This window comes from Hyperolius riggenbachi, chromosome 2 (assembly GCF_040937935.1).
Source record: "Hyperolius riggenbachi isolate aHypRig1 chromosome 2, aHypRig1.pri, whole genome shotgun sequence".
NCBI classification, from domain to species: Eukaryota; Metazoa; Chordata; class Amphibia; order Anura; family Hyperoliidae; genus Hyperolius; species Hyperolius riggenbachi.
This window is the reverse complement of record NC_090647.1, coordinates 330,399,463-330,427,149: the sequence shown is the minus strand read 5'-3', so window position 1 is coordinate 330,427,149 and position 27,687 is coordinate 330,399,463. Positions and strand designations below refer to the sequence as shown.

General features: G+C 43.3%; 1 protein-coding gene across 6 annotated transcripts in view; it reads left to right on the top strand.

Moving 5' to 3' along the window:
• Nucleotides 1-27,687, top strand: part of CUEDC1 (CUE domain containing 1) — a 228,980-nt gene that overhangs the window by 112,067 nt on the left and 89,226 nt on the right. For all 6 annotated transcript variants that reach the window (XM_068269335.1, XM_068269338.1, XM_068269339.1 and 3 more), the window contains exons 4-5: nt 6,769-6,896; nt 26,144-26,270. In XM_068269335.1, coding sequence (XP_068125436.1) covers nt 6,769-6,896; nt 26,144-26,270 — 255 coding nt within the window. The remainder of the gene's footprint in view (nt 1-6,768; nt 6,897-26,143; nt 26,271-27,687) is intronic.

Here is a 27,687-nt window from a genome sequence, read left to right as displayed (position 1 = left end):
TTTCTATCTGAAACTCTGCATGGCCGTGGCCAAAATCTTTTGGAGTGTAATTTTAGACTCAGAACAACATGTCCTACCTTCTTGTGGAATAAAGCAGGGCTGTAGAGTTGGTAGAAAAATCATCTGACTCTGACTCCTTAAAGGAATACTATCGATACCCAAGTGTTCTAAAATGACAGTGTGCAAATAATGTCTAAGTAGCTGTGTAAACATTTTCCTACTTTTCTTGTTAAATATCAGCGGCAAAAACTGTAATTTATTGAGGGTAGGATTTAGCTATATTGGGACAAATCAATTGCAGAAGGGGTTTCTGATATGCAACTCTGGCTGTGTATTGAAGCAGACTACAGAAAGCAAATATCAAACTCTGAAAGCAAAAACAGTATGAAATGCAGTGAGAATTAGTTACATTTCCTCTGCTCTCTTCAGACAGGTCAGTCAGAAACACAGGGCACAGGAGCTGCAGCTGTTCTCTCTGTCACACACAGAGATACACATAGAGTTAACTGATCAAGTGTGAGGGGAATTTCCCCTCTCCTCATGGCTCAGTCAGCGGTCAGTTTTGGCGTCAGTAAACTTTGAAAGTATTTTGCTAACAGTAAACAATGAAGTTGCTACTAAAATGTATACACCAGTACTTAGCAGCACTTCCCAAACAATTCCTGTGTCAATTGAAAAAAATATGTGACTCAATAGTATTCCTTTAATTTATGATACCTCCAACTCCTCGGCTTCAACGACTTCATTTTGCATATAACAATCTTGTTGATTGAAAGTTTGTCACATAAAAGGTGTTTCATCAAAGCCAAAGCTTAGTAATTTTAATGCTATAGTAAGATGGCTCAAAACCCGAAAGGAGTGTATGGGGGCCAATTTTCCTAATCTGCGTACATATAATCTGGTTGCCATTTTGAGACATGCTAAAAACTCGTTGGGGCGGCCTAAATTCTACACTAATACGATCCTGGAGGAGGAGTTGGTGAAGCCTTGGTCATTAGCTGGGTTGTTGCACACTGGATTTTCTGACCTCCCCTCACTTATCAAGAGCAATATCTTACTGAGGGACATTAAAAAGTTGGGAGTTTGCCATGAAGCCGTAGCGCAAATGTTCAAATTACTCACTATATATTAATTATTAAATATGGGAACTGGTGAATTGGTGTAGCCAGTGTTGATTTATATATAAAGTTATTGCACAAAATTGGCCATGTACACCTAATACATCTCAGTTGCATAAGTGATTCTTTATTAAACAAGCAAAGCTGAGGGTTTACACCTTTAACGACCAAACCACAGACAGTAATTAAAACCTATTTCTGCGCAGAAATTTGAACAATTAAAACAGAGGAGCCATCCCACACACCCCCTAGATCAATGCTCTAGGCTTGTGTGCATGGAGTCTGTCAAAGGACTCTTATGCTCCATGCACGCAAGCCCAGCCCACCCACAACTCACACACCACCTTACACCATGCATACAGCAGCTGCCTCCCCCTATTGGGGATAAGTCCTGTGTGGTTATTCAAGGTGCAGCAAGCAAGCTTTAGTCAGGCAATAGGGGTGCAAGCCAGAATGCTGTTTGATGGGGCAATGTCATTCAGGCATCATTCTCCCATAACTCATCCTGCACATGCATTATTTGGTTATACTTGCAATACCCCACGACTTAAGACAGTTCAGCTTCACCGCTCCTCTCCACTCCTTTCCAATTGCCCGGAGTCCAGTCCGCTACTGCAGTGATCGTCTAGCTTCTCTGGTCCACTCCAATCCAACTTTTGTGACATCTACATACATTGCACGCAGGGGTAGGGTGCCAAGCATTCCCATCAACAGGTCTTAGGCAGGTCAGCGGAGCAGGGCTCAAACTTCCACCACACTTTGGCATAGAATAGTCTCTAAATGTTGACTGTACGCTAGCTCACTGTATCAGCATTGAGCTCTGTAAGTTCATGTATGCATGGTAAGCGCCTCAGCCTTGCCTGGCCATGCCCGGATGCGGCTAGCAGGCGCTGTCCGGCTGTGATGATGTGGGCAGCGGGGACGCTGAATACGTGTGATGCGGTAATAGGCTCCTCCCACCGACGTTTCGCGTCACATGATGCTTCTTCAGGGCGTGGCTACGGGGCACAGCGTTCGCCTCTTTATAGGAGGAGTAAGTCCCTTCCTAATATGACTCACCAACCTCCGTGGTGATGTCAGTTTCTTGTTCCTCTGAACAAAGCTTTATTGCTTACTGAGGGACACCTGCATTGCATGGTGGGAGCTACGTAAATACTGGGAAATTTGTCACCGTCGATGCCCCTTTGGTCTTCTCCGGATTTTCCTGGGGGAAGATGGACAAGCATGGCTACTGCATGGAAGTCTGGGAGTGTTTGGGGGGAGGGGGGGGGTTATCTATAAACTCTTGCAGCTCTTGGGATCTGATGGAAGTCATATAACTTCAATTTATTAAAGGCACAGTTTAGCCTACCAGAGTCTCAAGTTTATGTTATGTCGTCTCTGTGTTGAGCTATGGGGTTTCTCTCCCTGTACATGACCAGTTTCTTAATGTTCTGGGAGACCTTGCGGGAAAAAAAAACTATATCTGACCTTTATCAGGATGGACTCGACCTTTATTGGGCAAAATGCCTGGGTAGTACTCCCACAGAAATGGTTCCTTAGCTGAAAAAAGGGTGGAATGATGTGAGACGGGTGGTCATGGGTGAACAGTGAAGGGAAATGCAACTTAAAATTCTCCTAAAAGGTTATTATGCCTTTGATTTTAAGTCTTCTCTGCCGGGAGCGCACTATTTTACATCCTGCCTCAAGTGAGGGATGTCCTCCTGAACTTTACCCTCAGATACAGGGGTTATGGGTGAAGGTCTGATGGATGTCATTGTTTTTTTTTCTGCTTTTCAGAGGACTGCTAATCCATGGACAGCTTTGTTCCACTGCTTGAACCCCTCCCTGCACACAGAGTACACTCCCCTATCTCCTGTGGAGTATTTGATCGGACGGACACACAGCTGGTACCCTTGGGCTGTTTGATATAGGAGACTAGTGTTCTCTCTCACTTGCTCTTTCCCCCAGCTAAACCCTATCGAATAACATTTGCTAGATTTGGATTTATTTTGGGAGGTCTGGTTGCCCCAATGTTGGGGAAATGAAGGGATTGTGTTAAAAAAATACTTTAGTTGCCTCATATTTTTATGCAACCTTTTTTGTTCACCCCCACTGAATTAAAGCTGAAAGTTGTCTCAGGTCCATAAGTATTTTGACAAAATGTATAATATATAAAATATTCCTTTGTATATATGTTTTTAAAAATATGGTGACTGCTTTCAGGGCTATGGAGTCGGAGTCTGAGTTGGAGCAATTTTGGGTACCTGGAGTTGGAGTTGGCGGTTTCAATAAAGTGAGGAGTCAGAGTCGGATGATTTTTAAAGAGAATCTGTATTGTTAAAATCACACAAAAGTAAACATACCAGTGCGTTAGGGGACATCTCCTATTACCCTCTGTCACAATTTCGCCGCTCCCCGCCGCATTAAAAGTGGTTAAAAACAGTTTTAAAAAGTTTGTTTATAAACAAACAAAATGGCCACCAAAACAGGAAGTAGGTTGATGTACAGTATGTCCACACATAGAAAATACATCCATACACAAGCAGGCTGTATACACCCTTCCTTTTGAATCTCAAGAGATCATTTGTGTGTTTCTTTCCCCCTGCATCTCTCATGCACTGAAGTTTCAGGCTGCTCTTTTCTTCCTGCAAACAGCTTTGCCCTTGTCTGTAATTCCTCACTATGTGAAAGCCCAGCCAGCTCAGAGGACGATTTATCCAGCTTGTAAAAGATAAGAGAGAAGAGAGAAGCTGCTCTAATCTAAATAACACACAGGCAGTGTGCATAGAGGGGCCTGGATGGGGGATTTCATAGCAGAACCACAACACTGAAGAACTTGGCAGCCTTCCAGACACAGGCTGACAAGTCTGACAAGAGAGAGATAAGTTGATTTATTACAGAGACTGTGATAGTACAAAGTGCTGCAGTAAGCCAGAACAGATTAGAATAGCTTTTGGAACTTGTAGGATGATAAAAAACAGGATGCAATTTTTGTTACGGAGTCTCTTTAAACCAAATCCTTAGCTTTTGTAAAACTTAGACTAAGGAGTCGGAGAAATTTTGGGTACCTGGAGTCGGAGGTTTCACAAACTGAGGAGTTGGAGTCGAAGATTTGTGAACCAACTCCACAGCCCTGACTGCTTTATTTCAACAGCACAAGTAACTGGTTATTTGATAAAGCACTGCCATTACTGTATATACCATTTCTTTATGCTGACTTTCTCTGACAAATGAAAATGTTATCATATTTTTTCTTTTAATTACAATTTATATATATTAGGAGTGGGTGCAGCCAGGTACATTGTAGACCTTACAAAAATCATTATTCTTTCTCTCATGATACTAATATATTTTTCAACTTATTTATGAGAATAGCAAGCTTTATAAGTCATGGATAACCTAAGCAAGGGATTTCCATGGCTTTTTCTGGGCCAGATTTGCAGATACCTGTGAGTTGTAGATAGGTCTCTTTTCAGCATGTGATAGAACCCCAATGCATGTCTTCAAGTTATAGAGAGCTAACAGCAGCCTAGTGAGCCATGGATCAGGCAAAACATGTGAGCTGGAGCAAACCTATAACGTTTCTGCTAGACAGAAGTACAGCACTGAATTGAGAGCGTGGAACCAGGTGTCCTTTAGGATAGAGCAAGCCTCACACTCACAAACACACACCATATTTCATAATGACTGTCCGCTTACCTCCTGGAGACATCCCCTCATATAGTGTTCTGCTCATCTGTCTTTTTCTCCCCATCACAGTGATAGTGCTTCCTTTTCTAAGCCATCCACTATGATGGAATTACGGTATATAGCCGTATTACTGTATGCCAAACTATCTGCGTAACAGCACATTGTATAGCACTGAATGCAATAATGTGGCTGTATGGATCCTTTGTGTTGAGTTGCATTGCTGATATGGCAGCACATTATAGATGGGAAGGATTAGGAGCCCTCCCCCAGGCACTAGGCCCCATAGAGCTGCTTTGGCACTCTATGCCATTTATATCTAAAAGCACTTAAAAAGGGAAACTGAACATCAAAATAGACTACCTAAGCAGAAATACCCTGAATAAACCAGAATTGACCATGAAGGAGGTGACATTGAGCCTGTTAGTAAAGAAGTGTGGACTTCCATCCGGCAACATATGTGCTACAAGATGAAGCAAAAAGGTAGAACGGTCCTATTCTTTGAATCTGCCAGGTGCCCTGAACTGAGGATGGAAGAAATGTTTTTTATGGGTATTGCCTTCCTTACTGTTTTTCCTTGCAATTTAAAGAGAAACAGTAATCAACAATTGAACTTCATCCCAATCAGTAGCTGAAACCCCCTTTTACATGAGAAATTAATCTATTCCTTTTCTCAAACGGATCATCAGGGGGTGCTGTATGGCTGATATTGTGGTGAAACCCCTTCCACAGGAAACTGTGAGGACCATGGTCCTGGCAGTTTCCTGTCAGTGAACCCTGTTGCATTGCGGGAAATAACAGCTTTTTACAGCTGTTTCCAACTGCCAAAGAAGCAAGCAGCAGCTACTTCCATCTGAAATCACCTGCCAGCAGTAAAAATGTCCCAATGTGATAAATGTCAGAATGTAAATCAGGGAGAGGAAAGATTTTACAATGGGCAAACACTGACTAAATCATTTATACATAAATATTGTAAAAATGAAGCACTTTTTTATTACATTATTTTCACTGGAGTTCCTCTTTAAAGAAGATAAGAGATGAGTAAACATTTTGTTCTTCTCAGTGCACTATTATAGTACTATATATCTTGGTGCTCTCTCCTTATGCTGGAAATACACAATGATTTTTTGAGGGCAGATAGATGGATCGATAGATCATTTCTGACAGGTCCAATCTGATTTCGATTATTTTTCTGATCTATTTTCTCATAGAAGTGAATAGAAATTAATTGGAAAAATGGTTTGAAAATCGATCGGACAATTGATCGGTCAGTAAATATGCCAAAAAAACTCATTGTGTATTCCCAGCATAAGACCAGTGTCAAAAGAGAAGTGATTTTAGCTGACAGAAATCTAAACTGTGTGCTTAACACCAATGAAGACTGGATATAGCGACTATACATAACAGTGGATGCTGCGGGAACAGTTCCCACTGTGGTTGCTGTCCTTATACCCTTTTGTTTTGATAAAAATGTGCTACCTTGACTAACTTTCCTACAGACAAAAGAATCTCAATCTACACGATACGATTCTTTGTGCGATTCGATTACGATTCTATTTACGATCCGATTAAATCCAACATGTCCGATAGGGATTCGATTCGATTCAATTCGATTTGCCATTGCAAAACAATGGCAAATCGAATTGAATTGCATCGAATCCCGATCGGACATGTCAGATTTAATCGGATCGTAAATAGAATCGTAATCGAATCGTACAAAGAATCGTATCGTGTAGATGGGGCTTTACGTTGCACACAGGAAGATATAGATAACATAAGGAGGAAAACAACATTGCGTTTGGGAGGATATTGTCATCACTCTCAAGTTATATCAAACTGGAAGTAATCTGAGCTATAGAACTAAACAATGTAAAAAATATGAAGCAGTTTTTATTTCACAATGGACAATATACTGTTAGGTGGTGTTGTTGCATTTTAGCCATTTTGCTTATAAATATCTATTCTTCCTTTGCATTTTCAGATTCTGGAAAGGACTCTAGAACCAGACAGTTCTGATGAGGAACCTCCTCCAGTTTATTCCCCGCCATCCTATGATGTGCAGTCGTTTGACAGACCTCATCTTCAAACCCCACCCACACCACCACCCCGGTATGTTAATGCATTTGATGTGTGTGGTTTACATATGGTAATATTACTTTGGAAAGTCACACAGGGAAAATGTGCAATGATATTTGTAATACAAGAAATGTGAAGGCTATTAGTACTGACACAACACCACAGAAGATACTGGCAGTATATAAATCCAAAATAATAATACCGACTTCCTTCTTTTCCTTCCTTACGGATTTCTGCCTTTAATACTCTAGTACTGATAAATTAAATCTGGGACAAAGAAATAAATGGAAAAAAAGGTTCTCAAAGCAACTGATCAGGTTTTAACTGCAAAGGACTTAAGGATTTTGATTGGTTGTTTTGGGCAACTACTCCAGATTCACACTAGTTTTCCTTGCATCTGTATTGATTTATTATTATTATTGATTAGTACAGTACCAGCATCTTTTGTGGCGCTGTACAACAGGATAAAAGGTATAACAATACCCTATAAATAGCCTCCTCATTGCAAAATCCAAAGGTCAAATTTCTGTACTAATACTCTCGACCTATCCTCTGCTTTTGACACTGTCGATCACTGTCTGCTTCTCCAGACACTCTTGTCACTGGGTGTCAAAGGCCTGGCACATTCTTGGAATAGCTCCTACCTGTCTGGAGACTTTTTCACTGTCTCCTATTCCATCACTAACTCCTCTTCAAGCCTGCTATCTGTTGGTGTACCACAAGGCTCCCTTCTAAAGGCCCATACACACGGGCTACAACTGTAGCTGGAAACACATGGTGCGCGCATGTTGCGGCAACAAGTCCTCCATGTGTATGAGGCGCGCGCAAGCAACTGTTGCTAATCAGAGCTGTCTCCAGGCGATTGACTTGTTCAATCCCCGGCAACAGCTGTTGCAGCAACCGTCCCTAGTCTCAAGTCGGTGCGGTCGTGTGTATGCTAGTCTCTAGCAACTGTTGTGAGTCCGACAGTTCATTGAACCTGCGACAGAAGTTGCTGAGCAACAGTTTCCGCTATGTTGCAGACAGGTTGTTGCCGCGTATATACAATCGTTGCTTGTATACAACTGTCGTTGCTGGAGACTTTCAACTGTTGCTTGTCTCCATGCAACTGCAGACATCCGTGCCTCATGTGTATTTAGCTTTAGACCTCTTATCTTCTCCATCTATACCAGGGATGTCAAAATCAAATACAAAGTGGACTGAAATTGAGCTCTGGTACCAAGTTGCGGGCCAACCTCAATGTCTAGTGGCCACCTCTCTCCCTGATAAAGTTCCCTGGTGTCTAATAGCCCCTCTCCACCCCCTATACAGTTCACTGGTGTCTAGTGCCCCACCCCTTCTCCTATACGGTTCCCTGGTGTCTAGTGGCCCTTATCTATACAGTTCCCTGGTACCTAGTGATTTCCCCCTCCTCATATGGCTTCCCTGGTGATCTAGGGCTTACCCTCCAATATAGCTTCTCTGGTAGTCCTAAGTGGGCCAAACATAATGCAAAGTGAGGAAAACACATGAGGGCCAAATCTGATGGCTCCAAGGGCCAGATTTGGCCCACGGGTCGGAGTTTGACATGTATGATCTGTACTCATGGCTTGGGACAATAAATAAACTCTTGATATCCAGTATCACCGCAACGTTGATGACACTCAAATCAATCTATCTCCCAGCTTCTGACCTCTCTACCTAAAGCTTGCTGTCTAAGGGGACCTCTGGACTCTGAGCTCTCATTTAAACCGCAAACTTTTTTTTTTAAACTGCAAAGTTCTTTACTAATAACTTTCAAATAGCATACATGACATTATGCATTGCATTCAGACTTGATAGTGACTTATATGAAAACAGTTCATGGGATTCAGGATGCAGCACAAGGAAGGGGAGATAAGAAAGTATTGGCTTATGGAGCTGTGACAGATGATAGCATAGTCTGGCCGAGTCAGGGCAATTATTATTTAGGTAACATTGTTCATTGTAAACTAAGAGGACCTTAATCCCAAACATCTTCAAACCTCAAGGGCTTGTTGGACAGGTCAGAGGTAAGCTTCTACAAATGGTAAATGGCCTAAATCCTACTGATAAGGAAGTTTCTATGAGGAGGAGGGATCTCCAACTCTTGGCAAGCTGGGCCTGGGCTGGATTACAAACGTGGTTGACAAAGGCTGGTGCACCCAGGAGCAGGGTTGTGGGAAATGGTCACCAGGGGATCTTTAGTGCAAATTGTTTCCAGCTGACCTCAGGCGTTTTGGACACTATCATCCCAGAACTCATGGGCAGCAGGGAATAACCAGGTCTGAAGTTCATTGTTTCATTTACAGCTGTAGGCGACCATTTAAGACCCAAAAAGGATAAATGGAGGAGCATGCATAAGGTACAGTTTAATACATCAATTCTGTATGCTGCAATGTGTATGGGACACAGCTACAACAGTTTCCATACATTATTGTGTTCCTTCTCAGAATAACATCAAACTGGATTCAGGCTCTTCTTGAAACGTAAACCTGGTGTAAACCTTAAAACCGTAGTCAGATCTACTGGGGAGGGTCTCCCTCAGATCATGTGCAAATGACAACCAGAGATCTTGTTACAGTCCTAGATAGAAGGGAGGGAGGCAGAGAGTGCCTTGCTCCAGAGGGAAAAAACAAACAAATAATACAGAATATTGAATACACACAATTGCAGATTAACATCAGTCAAGTTCCTGTGCAAAATAAAATGGATAATTAGCATTTGTAGTCACTTCCAGCTTGCACTACACGGATTGAGGTTTCCCTTAAATAAAGTATTACTCAGCTCTTCTGTCTCTTAACTGTTCCCAAGGACATGGTGAGAAGACCATGACAAATCATACAGGAAAAAATGCAGGCATCCATCCCAGTCTTTGCTAGGACAGCAGCACTGTAATAAAGTTCTTACAATCTTACACTCATAACATACCGGTAGTAGTAGTAGGTGAAAACCAAAGAGAAAAGAAATCCTGAACAGGAAAAAGGCTGCACCACCATTCCACAGTATCACAAATCTTTATTTCTCTGTGCGGATTCACATGCATGCATACTATAGTAGCAGTAGGTGACATATGTGCAAACAGTACACTATTAGTCCCCCCAATGTGCCATGGTCCTAAAAAGGAGAGGCAGTGTATGCTATGGAAAATGGCAATGGAAAGTGCTGAGGTTTGCCTGGCAGTGCTGAGCTTGTCAGTGCTAGAGCTGCTGTTTCACCAATTTTAAGTTTAGATCATTTTCAAGTATAAGCACACATTTAAAGCAGTGGAGTTAAAATGCAAGTTCAGTGTAGGCTTATTGCATTAGATATAGCCTATTAAGAAAACTGGGACATTCCTACTGCCCAGATCTGTCTATAATTTGTTTATGTTGATTTACAATTCAGAACAGTTAATTCAAGATAATTGGTCAAAAATGACCTGAATGGGTGTTGGAATAAAGGTTTATAACAGTGAACAAAAACTGTTCAACAAGTTGAAGTATGGTTTTGAATGAGGGAACCTTGAAGGTAGCTTTGGCTCCAGGGAATCTATCTGTGACTGCTTTTACCATGTATGCACAAGCACTGCCATCTGCTGGTAGTCTAAGAAAATGCTGCTATTTATTTGGAAATTAAATCTGCATTCCAATAAGATGAAATCACTTCAGTCAAATAGTTCTGTTCCTTAACTGAAGCAGCAGGAAATCCATGCCTTGTTAACTACATATTACTGTTAAGACACATTTTAAAAAAATTGACCACCAAGCTGCTGAGGTGTGCGCTATGAGGGAGGTTCATTAGAGTTCTCGGGTGGTTAGTGGTGGAGCAGTAGATAAGCACATGTCATAGTTAATAATTGGCCCTATCCACTAATATTGGTTAAAGTGTTATATGCAAGGCAATGTTAATGTTAATTAGGTTGACTAAGTAGCGTGCGTTGCACAATTACCCACGTTATCTAGGTAACAAGTGCTACGCTACTTGTGTTCCTTATTTAAAACAAAATCTCAGATCAGATTTGCATTAATGGCCGAAGCCCATTTCATGAAGAGCCGGAGCAAAGACCTGCCAATGTGTAAATACAGAACACTGGTATACTTAAATCGGCCACATTATTATATCTTTTATTTATAGGATAGTAATTTACATATTCCTCATCAGAGGTATTTTAAAGAATATCAGTATTGTAATACGAATTCCAGAGTTTTGAGGAATTGCCCAGTCCCTCCTATCACTTTGATTTTCTACCACAGTTAAAAGCAGAAATGATGTAATTTTATCTTATGTCTAACAGGCAGGGAAGGACAGCTAAGCTCTTCTCTTCAGAGCAGACTGCAATCCTCTGTTCTGCCATGCTTCCTGCATAGGACTATGGTGGCACATCTCCTCCAAAGCATAGCATCAGTGATATGTGATGCTGCACACTGCCTCCAGGGAAATGGTAAAAGGAGGAGGAAGAGTTGGTGTAGAATGAAATCAAGAGAATCGATAGGGTTGGGGATCAATAAGGAGAGGTTACAGTTTGGCGACCTGTAATTCATAAATGTAGAAACCAGATCCAAACATCCACTTAACTGGAACCCAATCACCAATTATAATCTGTGAGATCTTCTAACCCTATCCCACTCTAGCCAAAACTACAATAAAATAATTTTATCTAAAGGTTTGCTTGAGGCTGCTTCCACAGTGAGACGTTAAAGTCCCACGTTACAGCAGCCTGTAACGCAGCCCAACTCACAGCAATAATAAATCAATGGGCTGTTCACAGTACCCACGTTGTGTTGGGAGTATAACGCAGCACGTTAAATGAAAGTGCAGCGTGCTGTGCATTATACTCGTATTTGGCTGCGTTACTGTTTGCACATGCTCAGTAATGTTTTTTATTAAATGTGCCGCATGCGCCGTTTTCGTTCGATCCGTATGTATCAAAAAGTACGCATCACATATGCATCAAGAGACGCATAACGCAGTGCAATGTAACGTCCAACTTCAAAGCTAACATGCGTTGCGTTAGGGGCACATTATGCGACCTTAACGTTGCATCAAACGCAACGTCTTAGTGGGAAAGAGCCCTAAGTTCACTTTCCTATTTTCCCTGAATTAAGTGTTAGATAGTCTTTTTTTTTTTTTTTAAACTTCTTTTTTTTTAAAGATTTTTTGTCAATACAAAACACACAAACAAAAACAAAAACACCCCGAACTCCCACACTCGCAGGTGAGGAGATCAAACAATAAACTCAGTTACAAAAAGCTAGGGATTGCAATAATTACAGTAGCTGTTTACAATATGTAATATATGCAGTGTTTACCATTGCTAGGTTCAACTCCTGTGCTAGGGTATATCGCTATGTTGAGCCAGTCATGTCGCTTTTGTTACACAGGGTCAAGCTCACCCTCTTGGACCTCCCAGGATATAACTAGAGGCTTCACTCTATGTATATAGCTGGGTTATAACAGTAATTATTATACAGTGTCTTTGCTTGACGTCCAGGGCCCCCACACCTTCTTAACCACTTCCCGACCGCCGTATGTACAATTGGCGGCCGGGAAGTGCACCCCGCAAGGACCGCCGTATTGACAAATGGCGGCGGTCCTTGTAGGGGCATGGGCGGAGCGATCGCGTCATCCGTGACGCGATCCTCCGCCTGGCGCCGCTCACCCGCCGCAACATCCCGCCGGCCATACGGAAGCGCCGGCGGGATGTTAACCCGACGATCGTCGCATACAAAGTGTATAATACACTTTGTAATGTTTACAAAGTGTATTATACAGGCTGCCTCCTGCCCTGGTGGTCCCAGTGTCCGAGGGACCACCAGGGCAGGCTGCAGCCACCCTAGTCTGCACCAAGCACACTGATTTTTTACCCCCCCTGCCCCAGATCGCCCACAGCACCCATCAGACCCCCCCCTGCCCACCCCCCAGACCCCTGTTTGCACCTAATCACCCCCCTAATCACCCATCAATCACTCCCTGTCACTATCTGTCAACGCTATTTTTTTTTATCCCCCCCCCCCTGCTCCCTGCCCCCTCCTGATCACCCCCCACCCCTCAGATTCTCCCCAGACCCCCCCCCCCCGTTTACTGTATGCATCTATCCCCCTGATCACCTGTCAATCACCTGTCAATCACCCATCAATCACCCCCTGTCACTGCCACCCATCAATCAGCCCCTAACCTGCCCCTTGCGGGCAATCTGATCACCCCCCCACACCAATAGATCGCCCGCAGATCCGACATCAGATCACCTCCCAAATCCATTGTTTACATCTATTCTCTCCTCTAAACACCCACTAATTACCCATCAATCACCCATCAATCACCCCCTATCACCACCTGTCACTTTTACCTATCAGATCAGACCCTAATCTGCCCCTTGCGGGCACCCAATCACCCGCCCACACGCTCAGATTGCCCTCTGACCCCCCCTTATCAATTCACCAGTGCATTAATTACATCTGTTCTTCCCTGTAATAACCCACTGATCACCTGTCAATCACCTGCCAATCACCTATCACCCATCAATCACCCCCTGTCACCCCCTGTCACTGCCACCCATCAATCAGCCCCTAACCTGCCCCTTGCGGGCAATCTGATCACCCCCCCACACCAATAGATCGCCTGCAGATCCGACATCAGATCACCTCCCAAATCCATTGTTTACATCTATTCTCTCCTCTAAACACCCACTAATTACCCATCAATCACCCATCAATCACCCCCTATCACCACCTGTCACTTTTATGTATCAGATCAGACCCTAATCTGCCCCTTGCGGGCACCCAATCACCCGCCCACACGCTCAGATTGCCCTCTGACCCCCCCTTATCAATTCACCAGTGCATTAATTACATCTGTTCTTCCCTGTAATAACCCACTGATCACCTGTCAATCACCTGCCAATCACCTATCACCCATCAATCACCCCCTGTCACCCCCTGTCACTGCCACCCATCAATCAGCCCCTAACCTGCCCCTTGCGGGCAATCTGATCACCCACCCACACCATTAGATCGCCCGCAAACCCGCCGTCAGATTACCTCCCAAATGTATCGTTTACATCTGTTATCTTCTCTAAACACCCACTAATTACCCATCAATCACCCCCTATCACCACCTGTCACTGTTACCTATCAGATCAGACCCTAATCTGCCCCTTGCGGGCACCCAATCACCCGCCCACACGCTCAGATTGCCCTCAGACCCCCCCCCCCTTATCAATTCGCCAGTGCATTAATTACATCTGTCCTTCCCTGTAATAACCCACTGATCACCTGTCAATAACCTGCCAATCACCTATCACCCATCAATCACCCCCTGTCACTGCCACCCAACTATCAGCCCCTAACCTGCCCCTTGCGGGCAATCTGATCACCCACCCACACAAATAGATCGCCCGCAGATCCGACATCAGATCACCACCCAAGCGCAGCGTTTACATCTATTCTCTCCTCTAAACACCCACTAATTACCCATCAATCACCCCCTATCACCACCTGTCACTGTTACCCATCAGATCAGACCCTAATCTGCCCCTTGCGGGCACCCAATCACCCGCCTACACGCTCAGATTGCCCTCAGACCCCCCCTTATCAATTCGCCAGTGCAATATTTACATCTGTCCTTCCCTGTAATAACCCACTGATCACCTGTCAATCACCTGCCAATCACCTATCACCCATCAATCACCCCCTGTCACTGCCACCCATCAATCACCCCCTGTCACTGCCACGCATCAATCACCCGCTGTCACTGCCACCCATCAATCAGCCCCTAACCTGCCCCTTGCGGGCAAACTGATCACCCACCCACACCAATAGATCGCCCGCAGATCCGACATCAGATCACCACCCAAGCGCAGTGTTTCCATCTATTCTCTACCCTAAACACCCACTAATTACCCATAAATCACCCCCTGTCACTGCTACCTATCAGATTAGACCCCTATCTGCCCCTAGGGCACTCAATCACCCGCCCACACCCTCAGAATGCCCTCAGACCCCAGCCCTGATCACCTCGCCAGTGCATTGCTTGCATCTATTCCCCCCTCTAATCACACCTTGAGACACCCATCAATCACCTCCTGTCACCCCCTAGCACACCTACCCATCAGATCAGGCCCCAATTTGCCCCGTGTGGGCTCCTGATCACTCGGCCAAACCCTCAGATCCCCCTCAGACCCCCTTCCGATCACCTCCCCAGTGCATTGATTGCATCTATTTTCCCCTCTAACCACCCCCTGAGACACCCATCAATCACCTCCTGTCACCCCCCTAGCACTCCTATCCATCAGATCAGGCCCAATACAACCTGTCATCTAAAAGGCCACCCTGCTTATGACCGGTTCCACAAAATTCGCCCCCTCATAGACCACCTGTCATCAAAATTTGCAGATGCTTATACCCCTGAACAGTCATTTTGAGACATTTGGTTTCCAGACTACTCACGGTTTTGGGCCTGTAAAATGCCAGGGCAGTATAGGAACCCCACAAGTGACCCCATTTTAGAAAAAAAGACACCCCAAGGTATTTTGTTAGGTGTATGACGAGTTCATAGAAGATTTTATTTTTTGTCAAAAGTTAGCGGAAATTAATTTTTATTGGTTTTTTTTCACAAAGTGTCATTTTTCACTAACTTGTGACAAAAAATAAAATCTTCTATGAACTCGCCATACACCTAACAGAATACCTTGGGGTGTCTTCTTTCTAAAATGGGGTCACTTGTGGGGTTCCTATACTGCCCTGGCATTTTAGGGCCCCTAAACCGCGAGGAGTAGTCTAGAAAACAAATGCTTCAAAATGATCTGTGAATAGGACGTTGGGCCCCTTAGCGCACCTAGGCTGCAAAAAAGTGTCACACATGTGGTACCGCCATACTCGGGAGAAGTAGTATAATGTGTCTTGGGGTGTATTTTTACACATACCCATGCTGGGTGGGAGAAATTTCTATGTAAATGGACAATTGTGTGTAAAAAAATCAAACAATTGTCATTTACAGAGATATTTCTCCCACTTAGCATGGGTATGTGTAAAAATACACCCCAAAACGCATTATACTACTTCTCCTGAGTACGGCGGTACCACATGTGTGGCACTTTTTTACACCCTAAGTACGCTAAGGGGCCCAAAGTCCAATGAGTACCTTTAGGATTTCACAGGTCATTTTGCGACATTTGGTTTCAAGACTACTCCTCACGGTTTAGGGCCCCTAAAATGCCAGGGCAGTATAGGAACCCCACAAATGACCCCATTCTAGAAAGAAGACACCCAAAGGTATTCCGTACGGAGTATGGTGAGTTCATAGAAGATTTTATTTTTTGTCACAAGTTAGCGGAAAATGACACTTTGTGAAAAAAAACTATTAAAATCAATGTCCGCTAACTTGTGACGAAAAAATAAAAACTTCTATGAACTCACCATACTCCTAACGGAATACCTTGGGGTGTCTTCTTTCTAAAATGGGGTCATTAGTGGGGTTCCTATACTGCCCTGGCATTTTAGGGGCCCTAAACCGCGAGGAGTAGTCTTGAAACAAAAATGACCTGTGAAATCCTAAAGTTACTCATTGGACTTTGGGCCCCTTAGTGCAGTTAGGGTGCAAAAAAGTGCCACACATGTGGTATCGCCGTACTCGGGAGAAGTAGTATAATGTGTTTTGGGGTGTATTTTTACACATACCCATGCTGGGTGGGAGAAATACCTCTGTAAATGACAATCTTTTGATTTTTTTACACACAATTGTCCATTTACAGAGGTATTTCTCCCACCCAGCATGGGTATGTGTAAAAATACACCCCAAAACACATTGTACTACTTCTCCCGAGTATGGCGATACCACATGTGTGGCACTTTTTTACACCCTAAGTACGCTAAGGGGCCCAAAGTCCAATGAGTACCTTTAGGATTTCACAGGTCATTTTGAGAAATTTCGTTTCAAGACTACTCCTCACGGTTTAGGGCCCCTAAAATGCCAGGGCAGTATAGGAACCCCACAAATGACCCCATTTTAGAAAGAAGACACCCCAAGGTATTCCGTTAGTAGTATGGCGAGTTCATAGAAGATTTTATTTTTTGTCACAAGTTAGCGGAAATTGATTTTAATTGTGTTTTTTCACAAAGTGTCTTTTTCCGCTAACTTTTGACAAAAAATAAAATCTTCTATGAACTCACCATACTCCTAACGGAATACCTTGGGGTGTCTTCTTTCTAAAATGGGGTCATTTGTGGGGTTCCTATACTGCCCTGGCATTTTAGGGGCCCTAAACCGTGAGGAGTAGTCTTGAAACGAAATTTCTCAAAATGACCTGTGAAATCCTAAAGGTACTCATTGGACTTTGGGCCCTTTAGCGCAGTTAGGGTGCAAAAAAGTGCCACACATGTGGTATCGCCGTACTCAGGAGAAGTAGTATAATGTGTTTTGTGGTGTATTTTTACACATACCCATGCTGAGTGGGAGAAAGATCTCTGTAAATGGACAATTGTGTGTTATAAAAATTAACAAATTGTCATTTACAGAGATATTTCTCCCACCCAGCATGGGTATGTGTAAAAATACACCCCAAAACACATTATACTACTTCTCCTGAGTACGGCAATACCACATGTGTGGCACTTTTTTGCAGCCTAACTGCGCTAAGGGGTCCAAAGTCCAATGAGCACCTTTAGGCTTTACAGGGGTGCTTACAATTTAGCACCCACCAAAATGTCAGGACAGTAAATACACCCCACAAATGACCCCATTTTGGAAAGTAGACCCTTCAAGGTATTCAGAGAGGGGCATGGTGAGTCCGTGGCAGATTTCATTTTTTTTTGTCGCAAGTTAGAAGAAATGGAAACTTTTTTTTTTTTTTTTTTTTCTCACAAAGTGTCATTTTCCGCTTACTTGTGACAAAAAATAATATCTTCTATGAACTCACTATGCCTCTCAGTGAATACTTTGGGATGTCTTCTTTCCAAAATGGGGTCATTTGGGGGGTATTTATACTATCCTGGAATTCTAGCCCCTCATGAAACATGACAGGGGGTCAGAAAAGTCAGAGATGCTTGAAAATGGGAAAATTCACTTTTTGCACCATAGTTTGTAAACGCTATAACTTTTACCTAAACCAATAAATATACACTGAATGGGTTTTTTTTTAATCAAAAACATGTTTGTCCACATTTTTCGCGCTGCATGTATACAGAAATTTTACTTTATTTGAAAAATGTCAGCACAGAAAGTTAAAAAAATCATTTTTTTGCCAAAATTCATGTCTTTTTTGATGAATATAATAAAAAGTAAAAATCGCAGGAGCAATCAAATAGCACCAAAAGAAAGCTTTATTAGTGACAAGAAAAGGAGCCAAAATTCATTTAGGTGGTAGGTTGTATGAGCGAGCAATAAACCGTGAAAGCTGCAGTGGTCTGAATGGAAAAAAAGTGGCCGGTCCTTAAGGGGTAGAAAGCCCTAGGTCCTCAAGTGATTAAACTTAGGGGCACAACCTCTGGCAATGTAGGCAGCCTTATATAGATGTACGGAACTATTTATTAGCTTTTTCCAGCTCTGGATTGAGGGCGGCAAGGGCTGCTTCCAGTTTAGGACTATTTCTTTTCTATAGTAGAATAAAAGTAAACCTATCAAGCTCCTCTGGGCTCTGGTAGGGGCAAGGGCATGGACATTCCCTAATAGGCAGTGCATGGGCTCAGGTGTGATGTGTATTTTAGTGACCGATCCCACAATACGGCAAATATTAAGTGTTAGATAGTCTTAAAGAGAATCTGTACTGTGAAAATCTTCCATAAATAAAAGTACCAGCCAGTTTGTTGTCTTCTCCTAGCACCCTCTGTGACATTTTCGCCACTCCCGCTGCTTTCCTGGTGATAAAATCACTGTTTTATTCATTGTTTTTGTAAACCATGAAGATGGCCGCCAAACAGGAAATACATCATCAGAGCAGGTGCCTTTGCAGAAGCTCCTCTCAAATTTGACTTGATTGCTCGAATGTTACTCCCACGTGTTTCCTTAGCTGCTTGTCTGAGCTCTGCACTGATCTCTCTGCACTTACAGCTGATTAAAATGTCTCAGCTCCACAGCCTTTCAGAGATGCTGGCTGTGTGCAGAGACATGCCTGTGAGTCATGCACACAGGAGAGCCTGCAGGGAGTGTGCATAACTTCTCCCTATCACAGCAGAGAGAGTGCATTCCTCTTCGTCTCGACAAGCCTTGACAAGAAAAGATTAGATCTATTACAGAGACAGTGCAACTAGAAAAGGCTGCAGTAATCCAGACCACATTAGAACAGGTATAGGAACTTATAGGCTTGAAGAAATAAGGCTGAACATTTTGTTACAGAGTTTTTTTAAACAAATAAAACAAATCACATTTGTGAACACAATATTTGTACTATTATTTGTAATAGTACTACAGTATAGTCTAAACGGATGAAGAAAAAGTAAAAAAAAAAAGTTGAGTTGCCTTTGTTGTATAGCATTTACAACATACGGTAGTTGATAGTAATGCCCATGCATTTTTAGTAAATGCTCATACACTTTCTAAATGCAGCTCTGTATGCCATATTGTTAACAGTAGGTATGAGGCAACTGCTTATAGGGTTCTTGGAACCCTAAAGCACAACACTGTAGCTGTGTAACCTAGTGTTTGAAAGTGCAATTAAGAGGATCCGTATATGACATGTTGCAATCAGCCAGTATGTATGGCATTTGCAACATCTGTAAACACCATATAAGCAGCAGCTGCTCACCTTCCCTTCAAGATGTAGTAATGCAGTCTCAGTCAGAAGGTTCTGCTCAGGACCTGAGGTGCTTCATAGTTGGAATAAATTGGATGGATTTTAAACTACTGCAAAGGAAAGCTGCATACCTCCCAACATTTGAAGATGTGAAAGAGGGACACTTAAGCCACGCCCCCTATACGGCCTTAAGCCACACCCCTGCTTTTGCAGGAGGGTGACAATGGGAGGAATGAGTTTGCGGAGGAGGGTGCCAGTGGGTGGGAGAGGGTGACACTGGGTGGAAAGGTGGGGTGCCAGTGGGTGGGGAGGAAGGTGCCAGTGGGTAGGAGGAGGGTGTTAGTGGAAAGTGTCAGTGGGCAGAGAGGAGGGTGCCAGTGAGCAGGGAGGAGGGTGACGCTGGGTGGGGAGGAGGGTGCCAGTGGGTAGGAGGAGGGTGCCAGTGGGTGGGGAGGAGGGTGCCAGTGGGTGGGGAGGAGGGTACCTGTGGGTGGAAAGGAGAGTGACACTGGGTGGGGAGGAGGGTGCCAGTGGGTAGGAGGAGGGTGTCAGTGGGTAGGAGAAGGGTGACACTGGGTGGGGAGGAGGGTACCTGTGGGTGGAAAGGAGGGTGACACTGGGTGGGGAGGAGTGTGCCAGTGGGTAGGAGGAGGGTGTCAGTGGGTGGGAGGAGGGTGACACTGGGTGGGGAGGAGGGTACCTGTGGGTGGAAAGGAAGGTGCCACTGGGTGGGGGAGAAAGGTGTCAGTGGGTAGGAGGAGGGTTTTAGTCAGCAGAGAAGAGGGTACCTGTGGGCATGAAGGAGGGTGCCAGTGGGTGGGGAGGAGGGTTCTGGTGGGTGGGAAGGAGGGTGCTGGTGGGTGGGGAGGAGGGTGCTAGTGGGGAGGGGGGAGAATGCCCGTGGATGGGGAGGAAGGTGCCCCTGTGTGGGGAGAAGATTGCCCTGGGTAGAGAAGACAGAAAAGAAATGAACGAGGCGCCAGCCGCGCCAATAAGAGATGCGGGAGCCTGCTTTATTCCTCCCTCCCTTCCTCTGAATGCCCCCACCTGTTGTGAATGCGTGCCCCCCCCCTGTAGGCAGTGTGTGCGGAGCAGAGCGATAGGTCCTCTTACCGCAATCCATGCGCACCGGCAACTAGAGTCTCCTGCTTCCTGTTTACCATGATGTCACAGGAAGTAGAGACTAGTTGCCAGTGCGCATTGATTGCGGTAAGAGGACCTACCGCTCTGTTCCGCACACACTGCCTACAGGGGGGGACACACATTCACAGCAGGTGGGGGCATTCAGAGGAAGGGAGGGAGGAATAAAGCAGGCTCCCGCATCCCTTATTAGCGCGGCTGGCGCCTCAATCATTTCTTTTCTGTCTCCTCTCCCCAGCCGACCGGGACTTAAGGGGGGCTTCCCGGGATAGCGGGAGAGCCCCCCCAAATCGGGAGAATCCCGACCAATCCGGGACGGTTGGGGGGTATGAAGCTGTGTTATTTGAGGTGGCAGATATTTGGTGAACTTCAGACCAAAGGGGGCGTGCCATTGCAGGATGCACTTGCTGACGACACATGTGGCTCACTATATCACCTGGTGGCACGCTGTTTAAAAGTTGTGATAACAGTAATACACTATGTATAGCACTTTTTTCTTCCCACTATATTCAGTGGTTCAGCTGTCTGTAGCTACCTGCAGCTACAGCTAAATGTTTCTTTGGGCTTAAAGAGGATCCCAGATAAACTTCTACTCATTGCACAATTGTGTTCCTTGCATATAGTTTATAGGGCATTCCTCCAGCCAAATACTTTTTTTGTTTTCTTTTAATATTCCAATTCCCTATAAACTAAACAAGCCTCGTCCACAGCTCCCTTTGTGCCTTGGCACTGTAGCAAGGGCTTATGGGAGCTCAGTCTGGGCAGGAGGAGGAGGTTACTAGCTATTGATTTCAGAGGCAGAGGAGAGGAGGAAGGAGGAGAGGGGACTGAATTTACACACAGGCAAGCTGATAGCATCTCCAGCCCTCAGCCTGTGACAATGTGACAAACAGAACATGGCTGCCCTCATTGTATCACAGGAATAAATAATTATAAACATTTGAAGCTGTTTGCAACTTTAGATAAGATATATAGACAAGTTACTTGTTATAGTTAGTTTTTCATCTTGGATCCGCTTTAAGAGAAAACCTAGAATTAGAGCTTAGATCGGGAGTCCTAACATGACACTCAAAACATATGTTGCTACACTGCTGCATTGTAGGGTGTGATATAGGAGTGGGACTTGAATTCTCCTGTTCTGCCTGGACTGATATCTTGGGAAGAGTAGAAAAACCTAATCCCAATACCACCCAGTCAATGGACCACTATCACAGGTCAGGTGCAAAGTTCTTACCTTCCATAATAGCAGAAACGCCCCAAAAATGGTACAGGCACCGCTTTGCTGAATGCACAGCGCACAAACTGCGCTGATATGAATCTTCTCATGGAGATTCATTGCACAAGCCTGGACGATTTTTAAAAATTGCCTGCGCTTGTAAAAAGGCTGAAAAGCCCCTAGTGTGAACGAGCCCTACAAGATGGTGAAATTGAAAGCTCTAGTTCAGGCTCCTATATTTTAATGGGTGTAATGATACATTTGAATTAATTAGCAATGTACAAAGTTTTGTGCATGGCACCCCTGTTCTTTTTGCAATTAACGTATTGAGAGTGCCTGGCTAATATTATTATTATTATTATTATTATTTATTGTTTTGTATAGCACCAGCCTATTACGCAGCACTGGACAATAAATAGGGATAAACATAAAATGTTAGGCCTATAGCACAAGGTTATACAGTGTATAACAAGGTTATACAAGGCAACAGGGTACAAGAAACATGATCATGCAACTTGAGAGCTGGTCCTATAGCTTCCTGCTGCCAGAAGAGCAGTCTCATCTTCCTGGTATGTTGAAAAACCCAGTTACTTCACATGTGCATACATGCTTAGCTTTATTTAAGACAAGACATGTACAAAGTTCATTCAAATGTCCACTGACCCAACTGTTTTAACCTATTGAGTGATTAAGTTTGTACAATGCACTAAGCTATTATTATTTAGTATTTTATATAGCGCCGACATATTACGCAGCGCTGTACAGTGTATATATATATATTGTCTTGTCACTAACTGTCCCTCAGAGGGGCTTACAATCTAATCCCTACCATTGCCATATGCCTATATTATGTAGTGTAAGTACTGTAGTCTTAGGCCAATTTTTAGGGGGAGCCAATTAACTTATCTGTATGTTTTTGGAATGTGGGAGGAAACCGGAGTGCCTGGAGGAAACCCATGCAGACATGGAGAGAACATACAAACTCTTTGCAGATAGTGTCCTGGCTGGGATTCGAACCAGGGACCCAGCGCTGCAAGGCGAGAGAGCTAACCACTACGCCACCGTGCTGCCCATTATCTAACTAATGCTAGCTAAGTAAGCCCAGCTGTGTTTTATATATTTAAAAGCAAGAAGTTTTAAATCAGGATGATAGCATTTATTGGCTAACTAAAAATGAATAAAATAAGCAAGCTTTCAGCCTTGCAGCCTTCGTCTGGCTTATATCCTGTTAGTTTGCAAACTGGTGGTACAGACAGCTTATATACATGCAACATCAAAAGGGAAAACAGATATTTTTTTCAAGCATAAATACATGTCATTAAGATGCCTTAATTCACACAGACCATCGACCTGGGGTTAGAGGTTGTAAGCCAAGATAAGAATCCTTGTTTACTCCCTGCTCACATACCTGGGAGTTGGACTGACACAGAGGTATCGTAAATTCTTAGTTCACAAGTTCAGCTATAATGGCTGAGAAAAGTTCAAATGTCATCAGTCTCATACCAATATAGAAAGTTGTTGTCCTTATTCAAACCCTTCTGCACAGCTTTGAACCAATTTATAAATTTTGTTTCTGCTATTAATCGATCATTTGACGTTTTGAAGCCACCCTTCAGGGCAGTGACACGAAGATCACCCATGCTGTGTCCGTTGGACCGAAAGTGTGTAGCAACTGGGAGCCCAGATTTGGTATCTTTAATAGTGTGCCTGTGTCCATTCATACGTTTGCGCAGAGTTTGTCCAGTTTCTCCCACGTACATAACATTGGGGCATTTAGCACACATGATCAGATACACCAGATTGGTGGAACCACAGGAAAATGTACCTTGTACTCTGTACTCCTGTTGTGAACCTGGTATCGTTACCCTGTCAGTGGAGTAAATGTGTCCGCAGGTCCCACATATTTTTTGTCGGCAGGGTGATGTTCCGTTTTGTTGAGGCCTATTCAAAGAACTCCTGACAATCATCTGTTTTAGATTGTGTGGTTGCCGATATGACAAGAGTGGAGGTTTAGGGAATATCGTTCTCAGTCTGTGATCCTTGTGTAAAATGGGATGTAGTTCCTTAGCAATCCTCCTTAAGATTTCCAGGTGTGGGTTGTAGGTGACAACCAAAGGGACACGTTCCTCTTTCTGGTTTTGCTTATATTTCAGGAGTTCAGTCCTGGGGATGTTGCTGGCTTTCCTGATTTGGGCCTCAGCCATAGGAGGACTGTAACCTTGTTTAATGAAAGTGTTCTTAAGGCGATCCAGGTGCTTGTCTCTGTCTATCCTGTCAGAACAAATCCGGTTGTACCTTATTGCTTGGCTGTAAATTATAGAGTTCTTAATGTGCTTAGGATGAAAACTGTCATATCTTAGGTATGTGGGACGGTGTGTAGGTTTGCGATACAGAGGTTTGTATGTTGTTACCCCTGATGTATATGGTGGTGTCCAGAAAGTTAATCTCTGTGTGAGAGTAGGTAAGTTTCAATTTGATTGTAGGATGGAAGGCATTGAAGTTCCTGTGGAACTGGAGAAGATCATCCTCACTTGCGGACCAGATGATTAAAATATCATCAATGAAGCGGAAGTAGGCCATGGGTTTTATGCCACATGCATTGAGGTATTCCTCTTCGATTTTGGCCATGAAGAGATTTGCATACTGTGGTGCGAATCGCGAACCCATTGCCACGCCCATCTGCTGTAAATAGAGGTCTTGTCCAAAAGTGAAATAATTATGAGTGAGAATGAATTTGATCAGTCCAGCAATAGGCTTTACAGGTATGCCCTGACCCTGAAGATATTTACGGCAGGCCGCAATACCATCATCATGGGGAATGTTCGTGTACAGGGAATCCACATCCATCGTGGCCAGTATGGTTCCCTCAGGTACTGGGCCGATGGCTGTCAGTTTGTTCAGGAGGTGGGTGGTATCCTGTATGTAGCTGGGTCTTTTACAGACAAGAGGTTTCAAGATGTTTTCCAGCCACCCTGAGATGTTCTCTGTAAAAGTTCCGCTCCCTGAGATTATGGGCCTGCCTGGGTTTCCCTCTTTGTGGATCTTGGGAAGCATGTAAAAGCAGGCTGTTCTAGGCTCTTTAGGGATAAGGGTGTTGTCTGACTGAACTCCTGAAATATAAGCAAAACCAGAAAGAGGAACGTGTCCCTTTGGTTGTCACCTACAACCCACACCTGGAAATCTTAAGGAGGATTGCTAAGGAACTACATCCCATTTTACACAAGGATCACAGACTGAGAACGATATTCCCTAAACCTCCACTCTTGTCATATCGGCAACCACACAATCTAAAACAGATGATTGTCAGGAGTTCTTTGAATAGGCCTCAACAAAACGGAACATCACCCTGCCGACAAAAAATATGTGGGACCTGCGGACACATTTACTCCACTGACAGGGTAACGATACCAGGTTCACAACAGGAGTACAGAGTACAAGGTACATTTTCCTGTGGTTCCACCAATCTGGTGTATCTGATCATGTGTGCTAAATGCCCCAATGTTATGTACGTTGGAGAAACTGGACAAACTCTGCGCAAACGTATGAATGGACACAGGCACACTATTAAAGATACCAAATCTGGGCTCCCAGTTGCTACACACTTTCGGTCCAACGGACACAGCATGGGTGATCTTCGTGTCACTGCCCTGAAGGGTGGCTTCAAAACGTCAAATGATCGATTAATAGCAGAAACAAAATTTATAAATTGGTTCAAAGCTGTGCAGAAGGGTTTGAATAAGGACAACAACTTTCTATATTGGTATGAGACTGATGACATTTGAACTTTTCTCAGCCATTATAGCTGAACTTGTGAACTAAGAATTTACGATACCTCTGTGTCAGTCCAACTCCCAGGTATGTGAGCAGGGAGTAAACAAGGATTCTTATCTTGGCTTACAACCTCTAACCCCAGGTCGATGGTCTGTGTGAATTAAGGCATCTTAATGACATGTATTTATGCTTGAAAAAAATATCTGTTTTCCCTTTTGATGTTGCATGTATATAAGCTGTCTGTACCACCAGTTTGCAAACTAACAGGATATAAGCCAGACGAAGGCTGCAAGGCTGAAAGCTTGCTTATTTTATTCATTTTTAGTTAGCCAATAAATGCTATCATCCTGATTTAAAACTTCTTGCTTTTACTGATGGCTAACACGGTACAATACCCTACTGCTACTTATATATTTACTAACTTTGGTATGTATATTTTTCCATCAACAGGACTGATGTATTGCCTAACAGTGGCTCTCAGGTACCCAAAGTGTGCAGGAATTGGAATCCCCCTCTCCTAGGAAATTTGCCTGACGATTTTCTGCGTATTTTACCCCAACAGATGGAAAGTGTTCAGGTGAGAATATTAGTTTTGTAATTGGAGAATTATTGTTTTATGCAACCGTAATCCTCAAATGGTTCTGTTGCAAATATTGCACACTATAAATGTGACCATACATTGTTTGTTTGAGTTCTCTTTTTTTAAACTTTACATTTTTACAACATACCATTTTCAGACCATAAGACATGCCTAGGTTTAGATGACAAAAATCAGGGAAATATATACTAAACGTGGTGCTACCATGGTGCAGGGGTGTCTTTGGATTTTCACCCTTCAATCCTTTTAGCTTTTTAATGCTAATCCGTCGGATTGCTTTTTGAATAAAAACTTTTTTTCCATTTGAACTGGTGTCTATATCTTCTGGAGAGGTAAGCAAATACCTCTCTTTTTATTATATAATTTTTTTATTTGCATTTAAAAATAGCAAAATAGAACATACAAGGGGCGCCTCCATCCTACCCACTACTATATAAGACTGCTATTTATCCATTCCGAAGAGATTGCAAGCAGTTCTGAATGTCAAAGCTGGTCCAATGCCGAGGAGGAGATTTTGCGGAAAGTCAGTTAACCTATTAGAATACTTTTGAGTTGTGTGCTAGGAAACTGAGTTTGGTTTAGATGGTCTTTTCCAACTTTTTCAGTTTGAATCTTGGACATTTATATGGAGAGTGCGATCTATTTTATCATCATGATGGTCATCGATTTGGCATAGCTAGATGTTGAACCTCACTGCTTCATTCATTAGCCCTTTCCTCTCCTCACCTAGTATCTACACCCCACTATCCTGTAGGTTGTTAGCTTGCAAGGGCAGGGTCCTCCCCTTATTATTTCTTGTACTTTATCCATCCAATTAACATGTATACTGCTGTTTTAAACCACACATGAACTATATATGTATCTGTACTTGTGATGCTGGATATCCTGATTGTGCAGATTGTTGAGCTATTTATTTATATGTGCTACCCACTATTGTCTGTTTTGTACATTGTTATGGAAGATGTTGGCACTATTTGTAAAAAAAGAATAGCAATAATAAAAACACAGCAATCTAAACTTTACTTTGCCTACAGCAGTATAGAAGCTGAATTTTAAATGGTCTTTCCTGTACAATATTTATGTGTAAGCTTGCCACAATGGTTCTTGTTTAGGCTTCAGTTGTTATTATTATTAATTTATAAAGCACCAACATTCTGTGGCGCTGTACAGAATAAGAAACAATCATGGTGAACATAATAATACAAACAATGGTATACACAAAATATACAGTTTCTTACATTTTTGAAAATATTTTATTATATCTTTTCATATGACAACACTAAAGATATGACACTGATACACTGTAAATTAGTCAGTGTGCAGTTTGTGTAACAGTATAAACTTGTTGTCTCATCAAAATAACTCAGCACATAGCCATTAATGTCCGGCAACAAAA